We start from the raw sequence: 16664 nt of genomic DNA on the forward strand, positions 1-16664 counted from the left end.
GCCTTATTCCAAGTGAGCTTATTAAAAAGTACAGCATCTTCCAGAAGCTAGATTTGTGGGGAAGGTTTTATTAAATAACCTTAACCAATTACATTGGTCACTATTTGGTAGAATGAGTAAGCCCACACTCCGCAGTGGGATATACCTCTTAGTATAGTTCATTACTATATTGTGGCCTACATTGGAAAAAAAAGTGTATAGCATCTTATATGCTCTTTCCAAGGTAAAAATGGGACAAAGTTAACAGAAACTGTCACAACAGGATAAAGTCAGAAGGAGGTTAATCAAGCACTGTTGCACAAAGGAAACACAGGTACCTCAGGAGCTTTATGGACTGAGCACAGTGGCCTTGGGACTGATAACTTCCATCTCCTCAGGAGGAAGAGCAGGAACCTTGGTTCATTGAGGCCCTAGCCCCACCTCCAAACTGGTCTTGCTCAGTCTCCTCCCTTTGTCCTTTCTTCAGATGCCAGCAGGCCTCTAAGAAATCCTTGGGTCATTCTGGCTCTCAACAACCTTGCCAATCTGCAGATAAATGAATGGTGGTATTGACCACCATAAGCAATCAGGCAGAGATGCTGTATGATCGATCTGTGGGGCCTCAGATGAGGGGTTCCTTTTTTACACTTTGAACAACTTGTAAGTGGCCTTCTCAGGTACAAAACTGTGAACAGTAAAGTGACCCGTGGTGTCATGTGTAGACATTTCTCCAGTCTTGTCAATGCTGATAAAATGTGATCACCCACCAGGGTTATCACATTTGTGTTGTGACTTTGCCACCAGGCTCATGGAGCACGTACTGTGCACACACACAGCTTTTCTGGGTCATCTGTGGTGAGGGCTGTACACAAACCTGCTCCTTAGGAAGTTGGTGAGAGGCTGCATTCTTTAGCTTGGAGACTGGTAGATGGACAGATTGTAAACACACAGTCCACTCTGTGATCCCATGGGTGGCAGCTACTGCCTGCTTCAGAGTTCCTTTGGACCAGGAGCTGTGGCTATTCTGAGAACAGAAATATGTAAATTTCTCTTTTTATATTAATTATTATATCAACATCTAGGAAACATCTTTGTAAAAATTATAGATCTTTTTTTTTCTCTCCTTATATTTTTGATTTGTACTTCTAATTTTTGTCTTTAAATCTCTTCTGATGTGGACACAATGGCACATGCCTGTGACCTCAACACTCAGGAGGCAGAGGCAAGGGGATTACACAAGTTTAAGGCCACCCTGGTCTACATACAGAGTTCCAGACCAGGATAAATCACGGGGTGAAGCCCTCTCTTAACATAAAACAAATCTGTTCTGGTTTTATTTTCTCCATTTCCTTTATCAACAGAAACTTGATCTTTATCCAAAGCAATTCTGTTTTCATTTTGTAAGTAATTGTTCCTGATCTGTGGAGGGGCAAGATAGAAGGAAGACAGTGGTGGAGAGACACTCACCTAACTGACCCCTGACTGAATATTTAGTTTGCAAAACCGACATTTAATAAGGGTTCTTAAGCGGCTTAACCTCCCTTCTAGCCCACCACCTACTAGAGGTAGTGGGGAAAAGAGGTTATTAGGGTACAGGGGGAGTGGGCCTGTGTGGAAATAGTTCTTTGGAGAAAATCCAATCTGCATTGTCAGGATATCAGCAGTTCAGTTCATGTGAATCAGCAGCTGCAGCTAAATCCACTCCCAAACACCAGCAGCAGCAGCAGGCCAATCCAGAAGCAGCCCCGGGGCTCTGCTGTATGCTGTTTAGAAGGAGTTCCCTGGGGAGATGTCAATCTCAGATTGTCAGGATACCAGCAGTCCAGTTCAGCAGTGTTACTAGGATACCAAACACAAGTCAGCAGTGGTGGCACCACCCAGCAAAAACAGCCAGGCCTCCTCAGAATGGGTCCAAGTCAGCAGGAGCCACTAGGACCAGCAGAGATACCAGGGGAAGTTCTCTGCCATGCCTCTCAAGGAATGAAGATCAGCAAAGACAAAGACTCAAGAGCTAGCTATGCAAGCCAGGCAACACTGTCCATTGAGTCTTATTTATACTCTCTTCAAACATCACATCCTCCCGTGGGTCAGACAAAACACCATGTGAGTCTGTCTTAACAAAACTCTACACAAGTCTATATCAGCTGATATATCCAGAAACTTCCACTTCACTCTGCCAATCAACCCAAGCATGCAGAAGTGGCAAGAAGTTGTCAGGACACCATTAGAAGTTTGTTGGTGTGTTTCTTTCCGTGAAGTCATTACAAACTATGACTAGCAGGGAATGGCAGGGCACACCAATACCATCCCGTATTGTCCACTGTCGTGTTATATTTATATTCATTCTTAATATCATGTGTCCTTTGACCTGTGTCTGCTTCAGGTAAACATTCCTTCACATGTTTGCTTTAGCAAAACATCATTTGACATAACTGACTTTCCAAAGAAACCAGAAATTTCCACTTTACTTGACTGAGACTTTTGGTTGTAGATCATCTTTGAGCTTGACAAGATGTTATGGTTTGATCACGGGGGCAGCTCTGCACACCACCTTCATTACTCTCTCGGCTTTCTGCCACTGTAATTACATTGGTCACTATAAGCTATACAAGGGACATGGATGCTGCAGTCAGAAAACTCAGTGCCTAGTGCTTCTGCCATCTCTTAGGGATAGCTTCTGGATATACCACACAGACATTTCGTCTACTTCCAGATGTCTTTCATTTATCATGATGTGATGCTTTGTATATGCTTGATCCAGGGAGTGACACTGTTAGAAGGTGTGGCCTTGTTGGAGTAGGTGTGTCACGGAGGGTATGGGCTTTAAGACCCTCATCTTAGCTCCCTGGAAGCCAGTCTTCTGCTAGCAGCCTTCAGATGAAGATGTAGATAGAACTCTTTGCTCCTCCTGCACTATGCCTGCCTGGATGCTACCATGTTCCCACCTTGATGATAATGGACTGAACCTCTGAACATATAAGCCTATGTGTTCATATAAGCCTCTAAACACATAAACATATATGTCCTTAAGAGTTGCCTTGATCATGGTGTCTGTTCACAGCAGTAAAACCCTAACTAAGACACATGTTTTCAAGTCCTTCATATGGATTATGTGTCAATACTGTGCTCATTATATAACCAGCGAGCTCCAGGACCTTCTTGTCCCTGCAGTATGGGGGTTACTGCTTTGGTTTGAACACATTAGTGCTAAACTCAGCATTGCCAATAATGTGTCAGTGTTGCATTTAGGAAAATATATTAGAAAGCACTTCCCCATGGTGTAAACTAACCTAAAGTGAAACCAGATTTGAGTTCTCTACTTCTGTCTCCCCGTGTCGTCCATTTTTTCTGTGTGTCTGTTATATGAGTCTGAATCTATGCTCGCCTGCCTGCTCTCTTACATTTTGGACTGTCTTCATGTGTTTCACTAGCAAAGGATGTTGCTCTCTCTTTTATTAAACAGCATAGAAAGCATCACATGGGGAAAGAAGTGGGAGTTGCTGCAGAGGTCTTTAACAGGCTTTACCGGCAGAAGCCACTGAGTCCAGCTGACCCAGTTGGTCCAAATAACAAACACAATCAAGCGATACCTGTAAGTTGTCTTCCACATTTGTAGGGGATATTTATTTTATAAGATTGCTTTCAACCTATAGTTGCTGTTTTTAGCAAGTAATGACCACAACAGATATACACACACATGCATTATTCTCAGTCGGGGGGCATAGAAGAGTACTTTTTAAGATTACAGCTTTGCATTAGTGTAGGCTGTAAAAGTTGAAATCCAAGACAAGTAAGTTTGGTTGTTAAAGTATTCTTTTTAAAGACGGGTTAAAGATAAGCTGAGGGTACAGTGGGATTCTGGTCTTAAGTGACCAGTCTCTAAGAAAGGAAGAGATAGTTTCATAATAATAGTTTCAACATAATGCCATATGTTACAGATATGTAACATATCTGCACACCACTGCACTTGGCATTGTTTAACATAGTGGCTGGAGAACTGCACTCAGGCTCTCACGTGTGCAAGCATTTTACTGGCTGAGCCATTTCCCAGCCCAAAGCTCTTAAGGGAAGTCACTAATCCATGTTGAGTTCATTTTGTATTTAGTGTGGGGTCCTAATGTCATTTGTTAAAGAGACCTTTTTGCCCTGAATTGTCTTGACATCCTGTTGACTGTTAATGGGGTGTTCTTCCTCTAGTCTGTTGTTTGTATCCCACTAATGATGTCTTCTTTATCCCAGCACCACACTGTTTGGTCAGTGTGGCTTTGTAGTAAGTTTTGAGATTAAAAATGTATTTTCAGTAGGTTTGTTTGTTTGTTTGGTTGGTTGGTTGGTTGGTTCATTGGTTGGTGAAGATAACTTCTTGCTTTTCTGCAGAGTTCTGTAGAAGGGCTGAAGATACGGCTTAGTCAATAAAATACTTTCCTGGCAAGCATGAGGACTTGGAGTTTCTATCCACAGAATCCGTATTAAAAAATAAAAAGCTGCATCTTGGGGTACAGATGAGGCCACCAGAGTGGGCATGCAGTTGTGTATGTGTGTGTGTGTGTGTGTGTGTGTTTCTCATATGGTTTGCTTATCTTAGAGACAGAAGCAAATTTTTATTTTGAAACCGTCATTACCCATGCATGCTCTTTGGTTGGTAGCTCAGTCTCTAGGAGCTCCCAGGGGTCCGGGTTAGTTGACACTGTTGGTCTTCCTATGGGGTTGCCACCCCTTCAGCTCCTTCAATCCTCCCCCTAACTCTTCCATAGAGGTTCATGTCTGCATCTGTCTCAGTCACCTGCTGGTATAGCCTCTCAGAGAATAGCCATGCCAGGCTCCTGTCTGCAAACACAATATAACATCAGTAATAGTTTCAGGGTTTGGTACCCGCCAATGGGATGGATCCCAAGTTGGGCTGGTCACTAGATGGCCTTTCCTTCAGTCTCTGCTCCATTTTTGTCCCTGCATTTCCGTTAGACAGGAACAATTCTGGGTCAAGATTTTTGAAGGTGGGTTGGTGACCCCATCCCTCCACTGCGGGCCCCTGTCTATCTACTGAAGTTTCTTCAGGTTCCATCTCCCCACTGTTGGACATTTTGGCTAAGATCACCCCGGTTGAGTCCTGGAATTCTCTCACATCCCAGATTTCTAGGACTTTCTCGAGGTTCCCCCACCCTCTACCCCTAGAGGCTGCATATTTCTATTAATTCTCCTGGCCCTCTGGGCTTCTCTCCTGTCTCCCTCCATACCTGATCCTGCCCCTTTTTCTTCTCTCCCTCCCTTATCCCACTCAGGTTCTCCCACCCTCTGCCTCCCGAGATTAATTTTGTTCCCCCTTCTAAGTGGGATCAAAGCATCCTCACTTGGGCCTTCCTTCTTTTTAAACTTCTTAGAGCCTCTGGGTTGTATCCTGGGTATTCTGTACTTTTCAGCTGATATCCACTTATCAACCAGCAGATACCACGCATGTCCTTCTGTGTCTAGGTTAGCTCACTCGGGATGATATTTTATAGTTCCATTCATTTGCCTGCAAAATTCATGATGCCCTCCCTTTTCAATAGCTGACTAGTACTCCATTGTGTAAATGGACCACATTTTCTGTGTCCATTCTTCGGTTGAGGGAAGACTTGGCCACCAACCAAAGAGCATACAGAGGCTGGTCTGAAGCCCCCAGCACATGTGTAGCAGAGGACTTCCTTGTCTGGCCTCAGTGGGAGAGGATGTGCTTAATCCTGTAGAGACTGGATGCCCCAGGGAAGGGGGATGGGGGTATCACCCTCTCAGAGGCAAAGGGATGGAGTGAAGAACTCTGGGAGGTAGGGACTGACAGGAGGAGCAACATTTGGAATGTAAATAAGTGAAATAAATAAAACAAACATCATTATTACTGGGTGGTGGTAGAGCACACCTTTGATCCCTGAACTTTGGAGGCAGAGGCAGCTGGATCTTTGTGAGTTTGAGACTGGCCTGGTCTTGAGTGAGTTCTAAGAAAAACAAAACAAAACAAAGTAAAACAGAAAAACTAAGGGGAAAATGGTGGCATTTGCTTATAACCTCGGTGCTGGGGAAATGGAGACAGGCGGCTGAGGTTCACTGGCCATCTAGCCTAGCCGAGCTGATTTGACAAGCTCCAGGGCAGTGAGAGGCCATCCTCACCCCTGTCTCAGTGGCTGCTTAGGCATGGTGGGCTGAAGTCTTAAGCAGTAGCCTCAGACACTTCATGCTCTGAGAGTTGAAAAAGGCCACATGAGTAAAGTGTAATCCCAAGGACCGGGAGACAGGCTGCATGTGGTGGAAGCATGGGTTTCCATAGACACGTCTAGACAGATAACAGTAGGCGGTGTAGTGACTGACTAATCTGAAGTAAACTCACTCCTAGCCTCCATACCTGAGGAGGTCACAAAAGCGCATGCCTGAAACAACGTCATGGGTTTTAAGAAACATCACAAAGACTCTTGCCCTAGGTTCTTTTTTGTTGTTGTTGTTGTTTTCCCCTTTGTTTTTTGGTTTTAGGTTTTTCAAGACAGGGTTTCTCTGTGTAGCCCTGGTTGTCCTGGAACTCACTCTGTAGACCAGGCTGGCCTCGAACTCAGAAATCTGCCTGCCTCTGCCACTCAAGTGCTGGAATTAAAGGCGTGCAGCACCACTGCCCGGCCTTGTACTGTTTTCTTGGAGTTTTCTCATAAGCATTCAGAATTCTCCTCACAGGACACCACTCTTTGACTGTATACCAAGGGTGGTGTATACCTTTAATCCCAGCACCAGGGAACAAAAGCAGTAGGTTCTCTGTGAGTTCAAGGCCACTCCAGTCTGCCTAGCAAGTTTCAGGTCAGCTCGGACTGCACAGTGAGATACCATCTCAATAAACAAATAAATTGATAAATAAATATCATTGCTTTATGATAAATAATGAAGTTCCCTCTCTATCCCTAATGCAAATGGTTTTTGGTACTTTTTGTTTGTAACTTTAGAATCTTCAGTACATGAAATTGTGTGAATTTCCATAATTCTGAGCTAAAAAAAGAAAGTCAGTACTAACAGTAGTTCAGTAGGTGAGGGGACTGAAAACCTTCACACATGTGTACATACATACACACCACACCACACCACACTCAATCAACTAAAATAAATGTTAAAAAACAAAGTGTAACTGGGCATAGTGGCACACATGAGAGGGTTTCAAGTTCCAGGACCTGTACTATTTAGGCGAACTTTTATAGAAGGGGAAGGAGAAGAGGAAGAAACTGATGATGAAGATGAAGAACAGGGAGGAGGGGACTATCAGGAGGAGAGGAAGAAGAGGTAGTGCTGACAGCAAGAAAGAGTACAGTGTCCAGTGTCATTTGCCTCATATTTAAGGCTTGACCCGGCATTCCTCCACAACCTTGAGCTGTTCATTTAATTTCACTACTTAAGGTAATACGTAATATTCAAAATAGCTTCTGGCCTATAATTCATACCCAGCACTTGACAGAGGACTAATGGTCGGCAGATGAATGCATCCTCTTTAGTAAGTCTTCTGGAGAGAATGGCACGTCCAGGAAGTGCGCTCAGGCGGCACGCTGCTAAGGCGCACAGCTTGTTTTTCTTTTCAGGTGAAGAACTTGTCTTCGGACACACTTCTCCAGCAGCATGACGACCTGAATCTGGCTCTGGACAGCTGCTATAGTGGAGACATAGTAGTCATTTTCCCGGGAGAATATCAAGCTTCAAATCTCGCTTTGCTGACTGATGACATCACTATAAAGGGTGAGTGGGCAGTCCTTTGCAATTTTTCTTACAGCTACATAGATGAGCCAAACATAGATGTGCTTGGAAGCATATTGTCCATACTTAATTGAACATTCAGAAACAAGAACAGCTTATCTATCTTAAAATCCCCACGTGCCTTTCATACTAAAGACCATGTTGCTTATGCTGGTCTCAAACTTTTGACCTTTCTTTCCCTGAATAGGCTTGGTGAGTGGTAGAACTACACTGTGCCCAATGGTTCGTCATAATTTCTTTTTCTTTTTTCTTTTTATAGTGCTTGGGATTGAACAAAAGCACCTGCTTAGGCAAGAATTCCACTGCTGTGCTATAACCCCAAACACTATTCATCATATTTTTTATACTTTTATGTATATCTCTACCAAAATGCTTGTGTTCAGTTAACTTTGAAAGAAGAGTACTCCTATTATCCAGTAGGGGTGAAGAAGAATAGTGGACTTACATTCTACCTATGAGTTTTGAAAAGTCAAGCAAATGTTTATCATAACAGTATCTTATCAAACAATCTGGGTAATAATGATTGTATAAATACTTTAAAACAGATGTAGTCTTCTTGATGTTAAATTTTGGACAATTGCTTTAGTTAGAACAAATTATTGGTATGATTATTCTAAGATTCTCTGCTGTGCGTGCGCATGCGCATGTGTGTATGTGTGTGTGTGTGTGCGTGTGTGCGTGCGTGAGTTCAGAGGTCAGCAGACAGCTCTAGGGCTTTGTTCTCCCATTCCACAGTGAGTGCTAGGGACAGGACAGAAATCATCAGGCATGGCAGAACATGCCTTTACCTTTACCCAGAGTCATTGCTATGGTAGCTGATTATGGATCGGAAAGCAAGTTAAGATGTAGTGCATTTTTTTTGTCTTAAGACATTTATACACAGCCGTTGATTATATGAAAATATATGCGATTTAGAAGCTGGGTGGGTATAGTGCCTCGTGCCAGTAATCCTAACACTAGGAGCCTGAGCCATGACTTTAAAGCCAGCCTGGGCTACATAGTGAGTTTTAGAACAGCCTGGGTTAAGAGTAAGATTTTGTAACTGTAATTGTTATTTTTTATTTATTATTATTACTGGTAATAACTAGTGGAATGAGTATGTTGAATAAATACTGGGGCTGGAGAGATGGCTCAGTGGTTAAGAGCTCTGACTGCTCTTCTGAAGGTCCTGAGTTCAAATCCCAGCAACCACATGGTGGCTCACAACCATCTGTAGTGAGATCTGATGCCCTCTTCTGGTGTGTTCGAAGACAGTTACAGTGTACTTATATATAACAATAAATAAATCCTTTTAAAAAATAAATAAATATTGCAAGTGTAGTTAGGTTGATTATAAACATAGGTTCCAACATCAAGGCATCAAGTTAATCTCCAAAGATAATTTTATAGGCATGGGTGAAGAAATGGCTCAGAGGATAAAGGGTTTACTGTGCAACATGAGGATCATGAGGTCCCCTGTACCATATGACTAGGAGTGGCAGTGGGCACATTTGTAACCCAGAGCTAGGCAAGTGGTGACAGTCCTGGGACTTACTGGCCAGTTAGTCTAGTTGAAACAGTGAACTCCACATATAACAAGGGGCCTTCTCTAAAAATGGCATAGTAAGTAGCGGAGGAAGGTACCTGATCTTTACCTCTGGCCTCCACAGGCACAGGTGAGCACAACTTCATACCTACATGCGAATGGGATCATACATGATTGCATTATATGTAAATAGCCAATTAGTTGATAGTGAATATTTATATATATGCATATATGTCTTGATGAAAATAAACAGATTATTGAGTTTCTAAAGAACTTGGAAATTTTAGACTACTAATTTGTTTTTCTCTGTGCATCAGGAGTTGGAAAGAGAGAAGAAATTATGATTACTTCTGAACCTTCGCATGACAGTTTTGTGGTATCCAAAGCTGATAATGTGAAACTAATGCAGCTTTCTTTGATACAACAAGGGACAGTTGATGGCATTGTGGTGGTAGAGTCTGGTCACCTGACTCTTGAAAACTGCTTGCTAAAGTGTGAAGGGACAGGAGTGTGCGTTCTCACAGGGGCTTCACTGACAATCACAAACAGTGAAATAACTGGTGCCCAGGTACTTCCTTCTATAACAGTGTAGCTTTATGTAACTGCAAGTAACAATTTGGAGTCATCCTGACTTAAAAACAAAAGATGACAGCCAGGTGGTGGTGGTGCATGCCTTTAATCCCAGCACAGAACAATTTTAGGCTGGGCTGGATGGCTCACACCTTTAGTTCTGGCATTTGGGAACAGAAGCAGCAGATCTCTGAGTTAGAAGTCAGCCTGGCAGATATTAGCCCAGAAACTTAGAATACTCAAGATACATTTTGCAAAACACAAGAAAACCAAGAAGGATGACCATCGTGTGGATACTTCATTCCTCCTTAGAATAAGGAACAAAATAGTCATGAAAGGATATAGATAGAGCTAAGATGAAAGGATGGACTATTCAGAGACTACCCCATCCGGGGATCCATCCCATCATCAGCCACCAAACCCAGATACTAATGCACATGCCAGCAAGATTCTGCTGAAGGGACCCTGATATAGCGGCCTCTTGTGAGGCTATGCCAGTGCCTGGCAAACACAGAAGTGGATGCTCACAGTCAGCTATTGGATGGAACACAGGGTCCCCAATGGAGGAGCTAGAGAAAGTACCCAAGGAGCTGAAGGGGGATGCAACCCTGTAGGTGCAACAACAACATGAACTAACTAGTAGCCCCTGAACTCGAGTCTCTAGCTGCATATGTAGCAGAAGATGGCCTAGTCGGCCATCATTGGGAAGAGAGGCCCCTTGGTCTTGCAAACTTTATATGACCCAGCACAGGGGAAGGGCCAGGGCCAAGTAGTGGGAGTGGGTGGGTAGGGGAGCAGGGGCGGGGAGGGGGGTATAGGGAACTTTCGGGATAGCATTTGAAATGTAAATAAAGAAAATAATAATAATAAAAAAGAAGTCAGCCTGGTCTACAAAATGAGTTCCACAACAGCCAGGGTCCCACAGAGAAGCCATGTCTTGAAAAACAAACAATGTAATAACAACAACAACAAAAATCCCCCAAAGATAACAATTACGTGCATGTTTGGGTATGGGAGTATAAGTATACTTATCTCATGGAACACGTGTGGAAGTCAGGGACAACCTTGGGTGTAAGTTTTTTTTTTTTTTTTTGGTTGGTTGGTTGGTTGGTTGGTTTGTTTTGTTTTGTTTTGTTTTTTTGGTTTTTCGAGACAGGGTTTCTCTGTGTAGCCCTGGCTGTCCTGGAACTCACTCTGAAGACCAGGCTGGCCTCGAACTCAGATATCTGCCTGCCTCTGCCTCCCAAGCGCTGGGATTAAAGGCGTGCGCCACCACCGCCCAGCTGGGTGTGAGTTCTTACTTTCTACCTTGTTTGAAACAGGATGTCTGTAATTAAAATTGTCTAATTTATTTATTTGTTTGTTTGTTTGAGACAATTTTTCCCTATGTAATAGCTCTTGGTAGCCTGGAACTAGCTCTTTAGACTAGGCTGGCTTTGAACTCACAAAGATCTGCCTCCTCTGCCTCCCAAATGCCAGGACTAAAGGTGTGAGCCATCAAGCCCAGCCTGAAATTGTTCTGTTGTTGTTTGTTGTTGATGTTGTTATTACTGAGTGTGTTCATTTGTGTGTATGTGCACGTACATGTGCACACATTTGCGAACTATGTGTGTTCTGTGTGCAATTACATGCACAGATCAATTTTCAGTAGTTGATTCTCCCTTGCTACCATGAGCTCTGGGCAGTACTGTTCACTGCTGTTACACTCACCAGATTATGTGACCTGTAATTGTCTAGAGCTTACCAGATAATTTACATTACCATTCATAACAGTAGCAAAGTTACAGTTAAGTAGCAACAAAATAATTGTATGGTTGGGGATCATCACCACCTCAGGATTTAACTGTGTTAAAGGGTTGCTGCGTTAGAGAACCACTAGTCTAGAGTTTCTGTTATCTCTGCCTCCCATATTGCCATAGAAGCACCAGGGCTACAGACTGCATGCTTTCATTCTTGGCTTTGCCATCAGTTCTTAGGTTTGGATTCAGGTTCCTATGCTTAAAAGTGCTTTTCCCCAGTCTCCAAAAGACTGTTCCTGAGCTTTCCACAAACTAGAATAACTCAGCTTACAAAGAGGAGGACAAAGGGTAGAGAGATGTCTTGTGAGTTAAGAGTGTACACTGGTCTCACAGAGGAGCTGAGTTTAGTTTCTCAGCAGAATCAACTTCAGGCAATTTATAACCATGTGTAATTCCACTCCCAGTGACCTGATGCCTTCTTCTGTATTTTGTAAGCACCTGTGTTAGCATAAACACGTGTCTGGGCACAAATAAACAAACATTACCTTTTTTAAAAAGTGGGAGATATGACACACATGGTGGCATATACTTACAATCCCTGCTCCTAAGAGGTGGAAACTTTTTGTAACTTGTGTTGTCTGTTTTGAATTTCAGGGTGCTGGTGTTGAACTATATCCTGGGAGCATAGCCATTTTGGAAGGGAATGAGATTCATCACTGTAATAATCTCAGAACCAGCGACAGTTCAAAAAGCACCTTAGGTGGTGTTAACATGAAGGTATTGTCTTAGCACTTTTTGTTCGTTTTGAGACAGGATCTCATTATGTACCCTGGCTGGCTTGGAACTCTATGTAGACCAAACTTGGCCTCAAACCCACTAAGGTCTACCTGCCTCTTCTTCCCAAGTGCTGGGGTTAAAGGTGTGTACCATGAATGGCTTGTCTTAGTTTCTATTGGAGAAATGTTCTAAAAGTTTTAGGTAGGGCAGCTCTTCGTTTCTTTTCCTGTTGCTGTAATAAAATACTATGAGAAAAGCAACCTGAGAGAAAGGGCTTATTTACTCACAGTTCAAGGATATAGTCCATCAGAGCAGGCTCAAAGCAGCAGGAGCCTGAGGCAGCTGCTCACATTGCCCACCATCACAGGAAGAGGAATTGAATGCTTACCGTTCGACTGGATGGCTCCTTTTATAGGACCTAGTTCCAGGGAATGGTGCCCCCTTTTAGGATGGGTATTCCCACCTCAATTAACCTAATCAGTATAATCTCTCACCAGCATAGCCAGAGGCTAAATAATCCCTCATAGATGTGCCTGGAGACTTGGTATTTCTGTCCAGTTGAAAATTAATACTATGCAAATATTAAAATAGTAATAGCCTTATACGAATGCTATTTATATTTGAAAAGGATTCCTACACAAAAATAAAACACAGTAAATGCTAGCTGATGGGGAACAGGCCTATTTCTGCATATTACCCCCCCCCCCAAGGTGGAGATTAAACAGGTCATTCCAACCCTCCCACTGACAATGTCCCCACTATCTTCTGAGACACAGTTGCCCTGGCTGGCCTGGGATTCAATAGCCTAGTCGGGCCTCAAATTATATTCCTCCCGCATTAGCCTTCTGAGTAACTGGGGGGTCACAGGCCACAGGCCCAGCATAAAGTCAATCTGAACAAGAAAATAGGTGGGCCTTGCTCTTATGTAATAGACTTCATTGACTAGATATATAATAATTTTAGGTAAGTAAGGCAACTAGATACTGTACTGTAGGTCTGTATTCCTAGCATTTAGGAGCCAAGGTCAGGAGTTCAAGATCTTTAGTTACACAGTGAGGCCAATCTAGATAATATATGAGATTCTATGTCAGCTGCCTCAACACAAAGCAGCAAATTAAGAGAATATGTTAAAACACTTTTGAGGAGCCGGGCGTGGTGTCGCATGCCTTTAATCCCAGCACTCGGGAGGCAGAGGCAGGCGGATTTCTGAGTTCAAGGCCAGTCTGGTCTACAGAGTGAGTTCCAGGACAGCCAGGGTTAAACAAAAAAAAAACAAAAAAAAACAAAAAAACCCTGTCTCGAAAAACAAAAGCAAAAACAAAACAAAACAAAAACCAAACACTTGAGGTAAAATGTAGTGTACATGCCTATAACCCTAACACTCAAAAGGCTGAGGCAGGAGAGCTAGTCTGAATTTCAGGCCTGCCCAAATAATATAACAAATAACAGGCTAGCCAGAAGTTTCTAAGACTGTCTTGGAAAGAAGGAAGGGGAGAGGAGGAGAGAAAGAAGGGGTATAGGAGGGAAAGAGAAGGGGGACGGAAAGGATTAAGGCTACTTTTGGCACGCTGTGGCGGCACACATCTTTAAGCCAATTACTCCGGAGGCAAAGGCAGATGGGTCTCTAGTAGTTGGGGGCCAGCCTGGTCCCAGTGAGATCCAGATCAGCCAAGGCTGTTATATAGTGAGAATTTGTCTCAAAGAAAAGTATCAGATTTAGGATTTTCAGACTATAAGGCTATTCAATCAGCACCAGTAGACCAGCCATGCTGCCAATGATCCCACAGAGTTAGTTTTCAAGAAAGTCCGGTAACTGGTTGGTAAGGGGGAAAATGTACAAGGGAGCACTGTAAGGTCAGTTTTGAAATACCCAATTTATCTTTTATTTCTGTTCTTAAGTACTTCTCAGTTATTCAAAAGGGTTATTAGCTTCATCAGGACCACTTTTAACCATTCTTGCAGAGGTACAACCTAGTTACCAATTCAGTAGGTCTGGAGTAAAGCCTCAGAATTTGTACCTGTCACTTTCCAAAGTGATGTTGAAATTACTGGTCACTAAAGCATAAACCCAAATGATCACCATGACCTTAGAACAGCACAACACTGATACCACCTGGTAGATGCGTGGAACTGCAGCATCCTGAAGGCCAGCGTGAACAGAGCCAAGAAAGCAGAGGCAGGAGGATGGAAAGTAAATAGCAAGCAAAATCCAACAACAAAACCCTGCATATCCTTGAGCCTTATTCCACAGTATGATTTAAACCAGATCCCTGCCAAGTCCCCTGTGTAGTATGTTTATGTTAACCTTTCACCTGAGACACATTTCTCTGTAAGTAATGAGTGAATACTCCATTATAATCACTGTTCTTAAAAGAAGTGCTTACTTGTAACGAGCATTCGAGTTTATCAGCAGCCTGTCTTTTTATCAAATCATGCTGTTTCATTGGCCTATTGTATTTTTTCCATATTGTCTGAATTTTTTTTTAACTTATTTTTTTCTTTTTGGTTTTCTGAGACAGGGTTTCCTGGCTGTCCTGGAACTCGCTCTGTATACCAGGCTGGCCTCGAACTCAGAAATCTGCCTGCCTGCCTCTGCCTCCCAAGTACTGGATTACAGGCATGTGCCACCACTGCCTAGCCTGAAATAATTTTCATGTTTGATCATGTTACAGACGTTAACAGGCTGCATCCCCTACCTACAATTATTTAAATCAATTTAGGATAAAACATGAAGAAAAAATCCTATACTTTTCATTCACATTTGTAGTAAGGTTGATGAATGTGAGGAGCACACACTTGTTTGTTGTACCTTTAAAGAACCCTGTTGACTCCAGAGTAAGTCTCCGTGCCATCTTATGTTAGTTTGTTGTCTTTGCATCAAATCACTGGACAGCTGATTTTCTCAAACAATTTAACAGGTTCTTCCAGCACCCAAACTGAAGATGACGAACAATCATATCTACAACAACAATGGCTATGGAGTGAGCATTCTTCAGCCATCGGAACAGTTCTTTATTGTAGCAGAAGCAGCTCTCAACAAAGGGGCTGCTTCAGGAGATAAGAAAGATGACAAAATGCTCTCCAAAGTCATGCAAACTCTGAATGTGGAAATGAACAACAACAGGATAGAAGCCAACTTAAAGGGGGATATTAGGATAGTCACCGGGTAAAGTGTCTGGATAGGTGTTCGTGTTTTATAGTTCAGAAATGTGGTAAATGATTCTTGTATCTCAGAAATGGTAGTTTTAAATTCAAAGATTAAAATGTTTAAATGCTTTCTTTCATTCAATTATTGGTTTTAATGTGTTGGTTAAGATTCTAGCTTTATAAAGGTCATATGCCACAGAATTTACTCTATAAAGTGTAGCTGAGGGGCTGGGGATGTAGCTCAGAAGGTAAAGTACTGGCCTGGCATGTGAAGACAAAGCCCTGGGTTCCAGCACCAGCACCACAGAATCCACCACCCGAATGGAGAATACCTATGATCCCAGTACTAGGGAGATGGAGTTAGTGGCCAGCTTGAGCCATTTTGGCTAGACTAGGTTCACCTGGATAATCCAAAATATCTCCCCATCTCAGAGACCTTAACCTAAATCACATAGGCAAATTGAACCTTGCCATAATAAAGTACGTATTGACAGTTCCTGAGAACTAGGAACATTAATCTTTGACAACTATTTTTCCTACAACCTGTATTTTCTCAGCCAAGGGAATCTAAATTCAATGGGATGTTTCCTTGATAAGGACCAATACACAGCTTCTATTTTTGTGTGCATACCAACCAGGGACAGAACCATGAGCCTTACATGTACTAAGAACACATTCTACCATTTGTCACATTACTCCCTCTGAACCTGATAAGCATCCAAGAAAAGAGGACCTCAATTGAGTTGTAACAGCCCTGGCTATCCTAGAACCCCCTCACACTGTAGACCAGATTGGCTTTGAACTAAAAGAGATCCACCTGCCCCTCTGCTTTGTGTGCTGTGATTAATGGTGCCCTCCACCACACCCAGCTAAGAAAAGTTCTAACGATTGATGTAGGTGGGTGATGCTACCCCCAGACTCCTGGATGTAGGGAAGGACTGAGCAAGGCAGTCCTTTCCTACAGCTTTCCTAAGCAGCTTTCATTCATGGCTTCTGCTTCAGTCCCTTCTGTTTACTTCCTTCAAACCCTTCCCGCCTCAAGATACTTGACCAATTTCTATAGCAACAGAAAACCTGAGGCACCCACTCCTGAAAGCCTCTTTGTATATACTCAAGATTCGAATTTAATCAGAAGGGATGACTCATTTCTCTCCACTTATGCACTGGCTTATTCT

The 16664-nt window shown here is 42.8% G+C and overlaps 1 protein-coding gene and 1 non-coding gene across 2 annotated transcripts in view; both read left to right on the forward strand.

Annotated features, from left to right (window-relative positions):
* Shcbp1l (SHC binding and spindle associated 1 like) overlaps positions 1 to 15618 on the forward strand; it is a 31629-nt gene extending 16011 nt beyond the window's left edge. Inside the window, exons 7-10 of the mRNA XM_021199122.1 lie at positions 7560 to 7713; positions 9574 to 9824; positions 12220 to 12342; positions 15261 to 15618. Coding sequence (XP_021054781.1) covers positions 7560 to 7713; positions 9574 to 9824; positions 12220 to 12342; positions 15261 to 15512 — 780 coding nt within the window. The 3' untranslated portion in view covers positions 15513 to 15618. The remainder of the gene's footprint in view (positions 1 to 7559; positions 7714 to 9573; positions 9825 to 12219; positions 12343 to 15260) is intronic.
* LOC115064115 lies at positions 38 to 183 on the forward strand. The gene has a single exon (XR_003843973.1). It is a non-coding gene; the product is annotated as a small nucleolar RNA SNORA4 (small nucleolar RNA).
* Positions 15619 to 16664: the final 1046 nt, after the last annotated feature.

The sequence above is a fragment of the Mus pahari genome, chromosome 5, assembly GCF_900095145.1.
Source record: "Mus pahari chromosome 5, PAHARI_EIJ_v1.1, whole genome shotgun sequence".
Classification (NCBI taxonomy): Eukaryota; Metazoa; Chordata; class Mammalia; order Rodentia; family Muridae; genus Mus; species Mus pahari.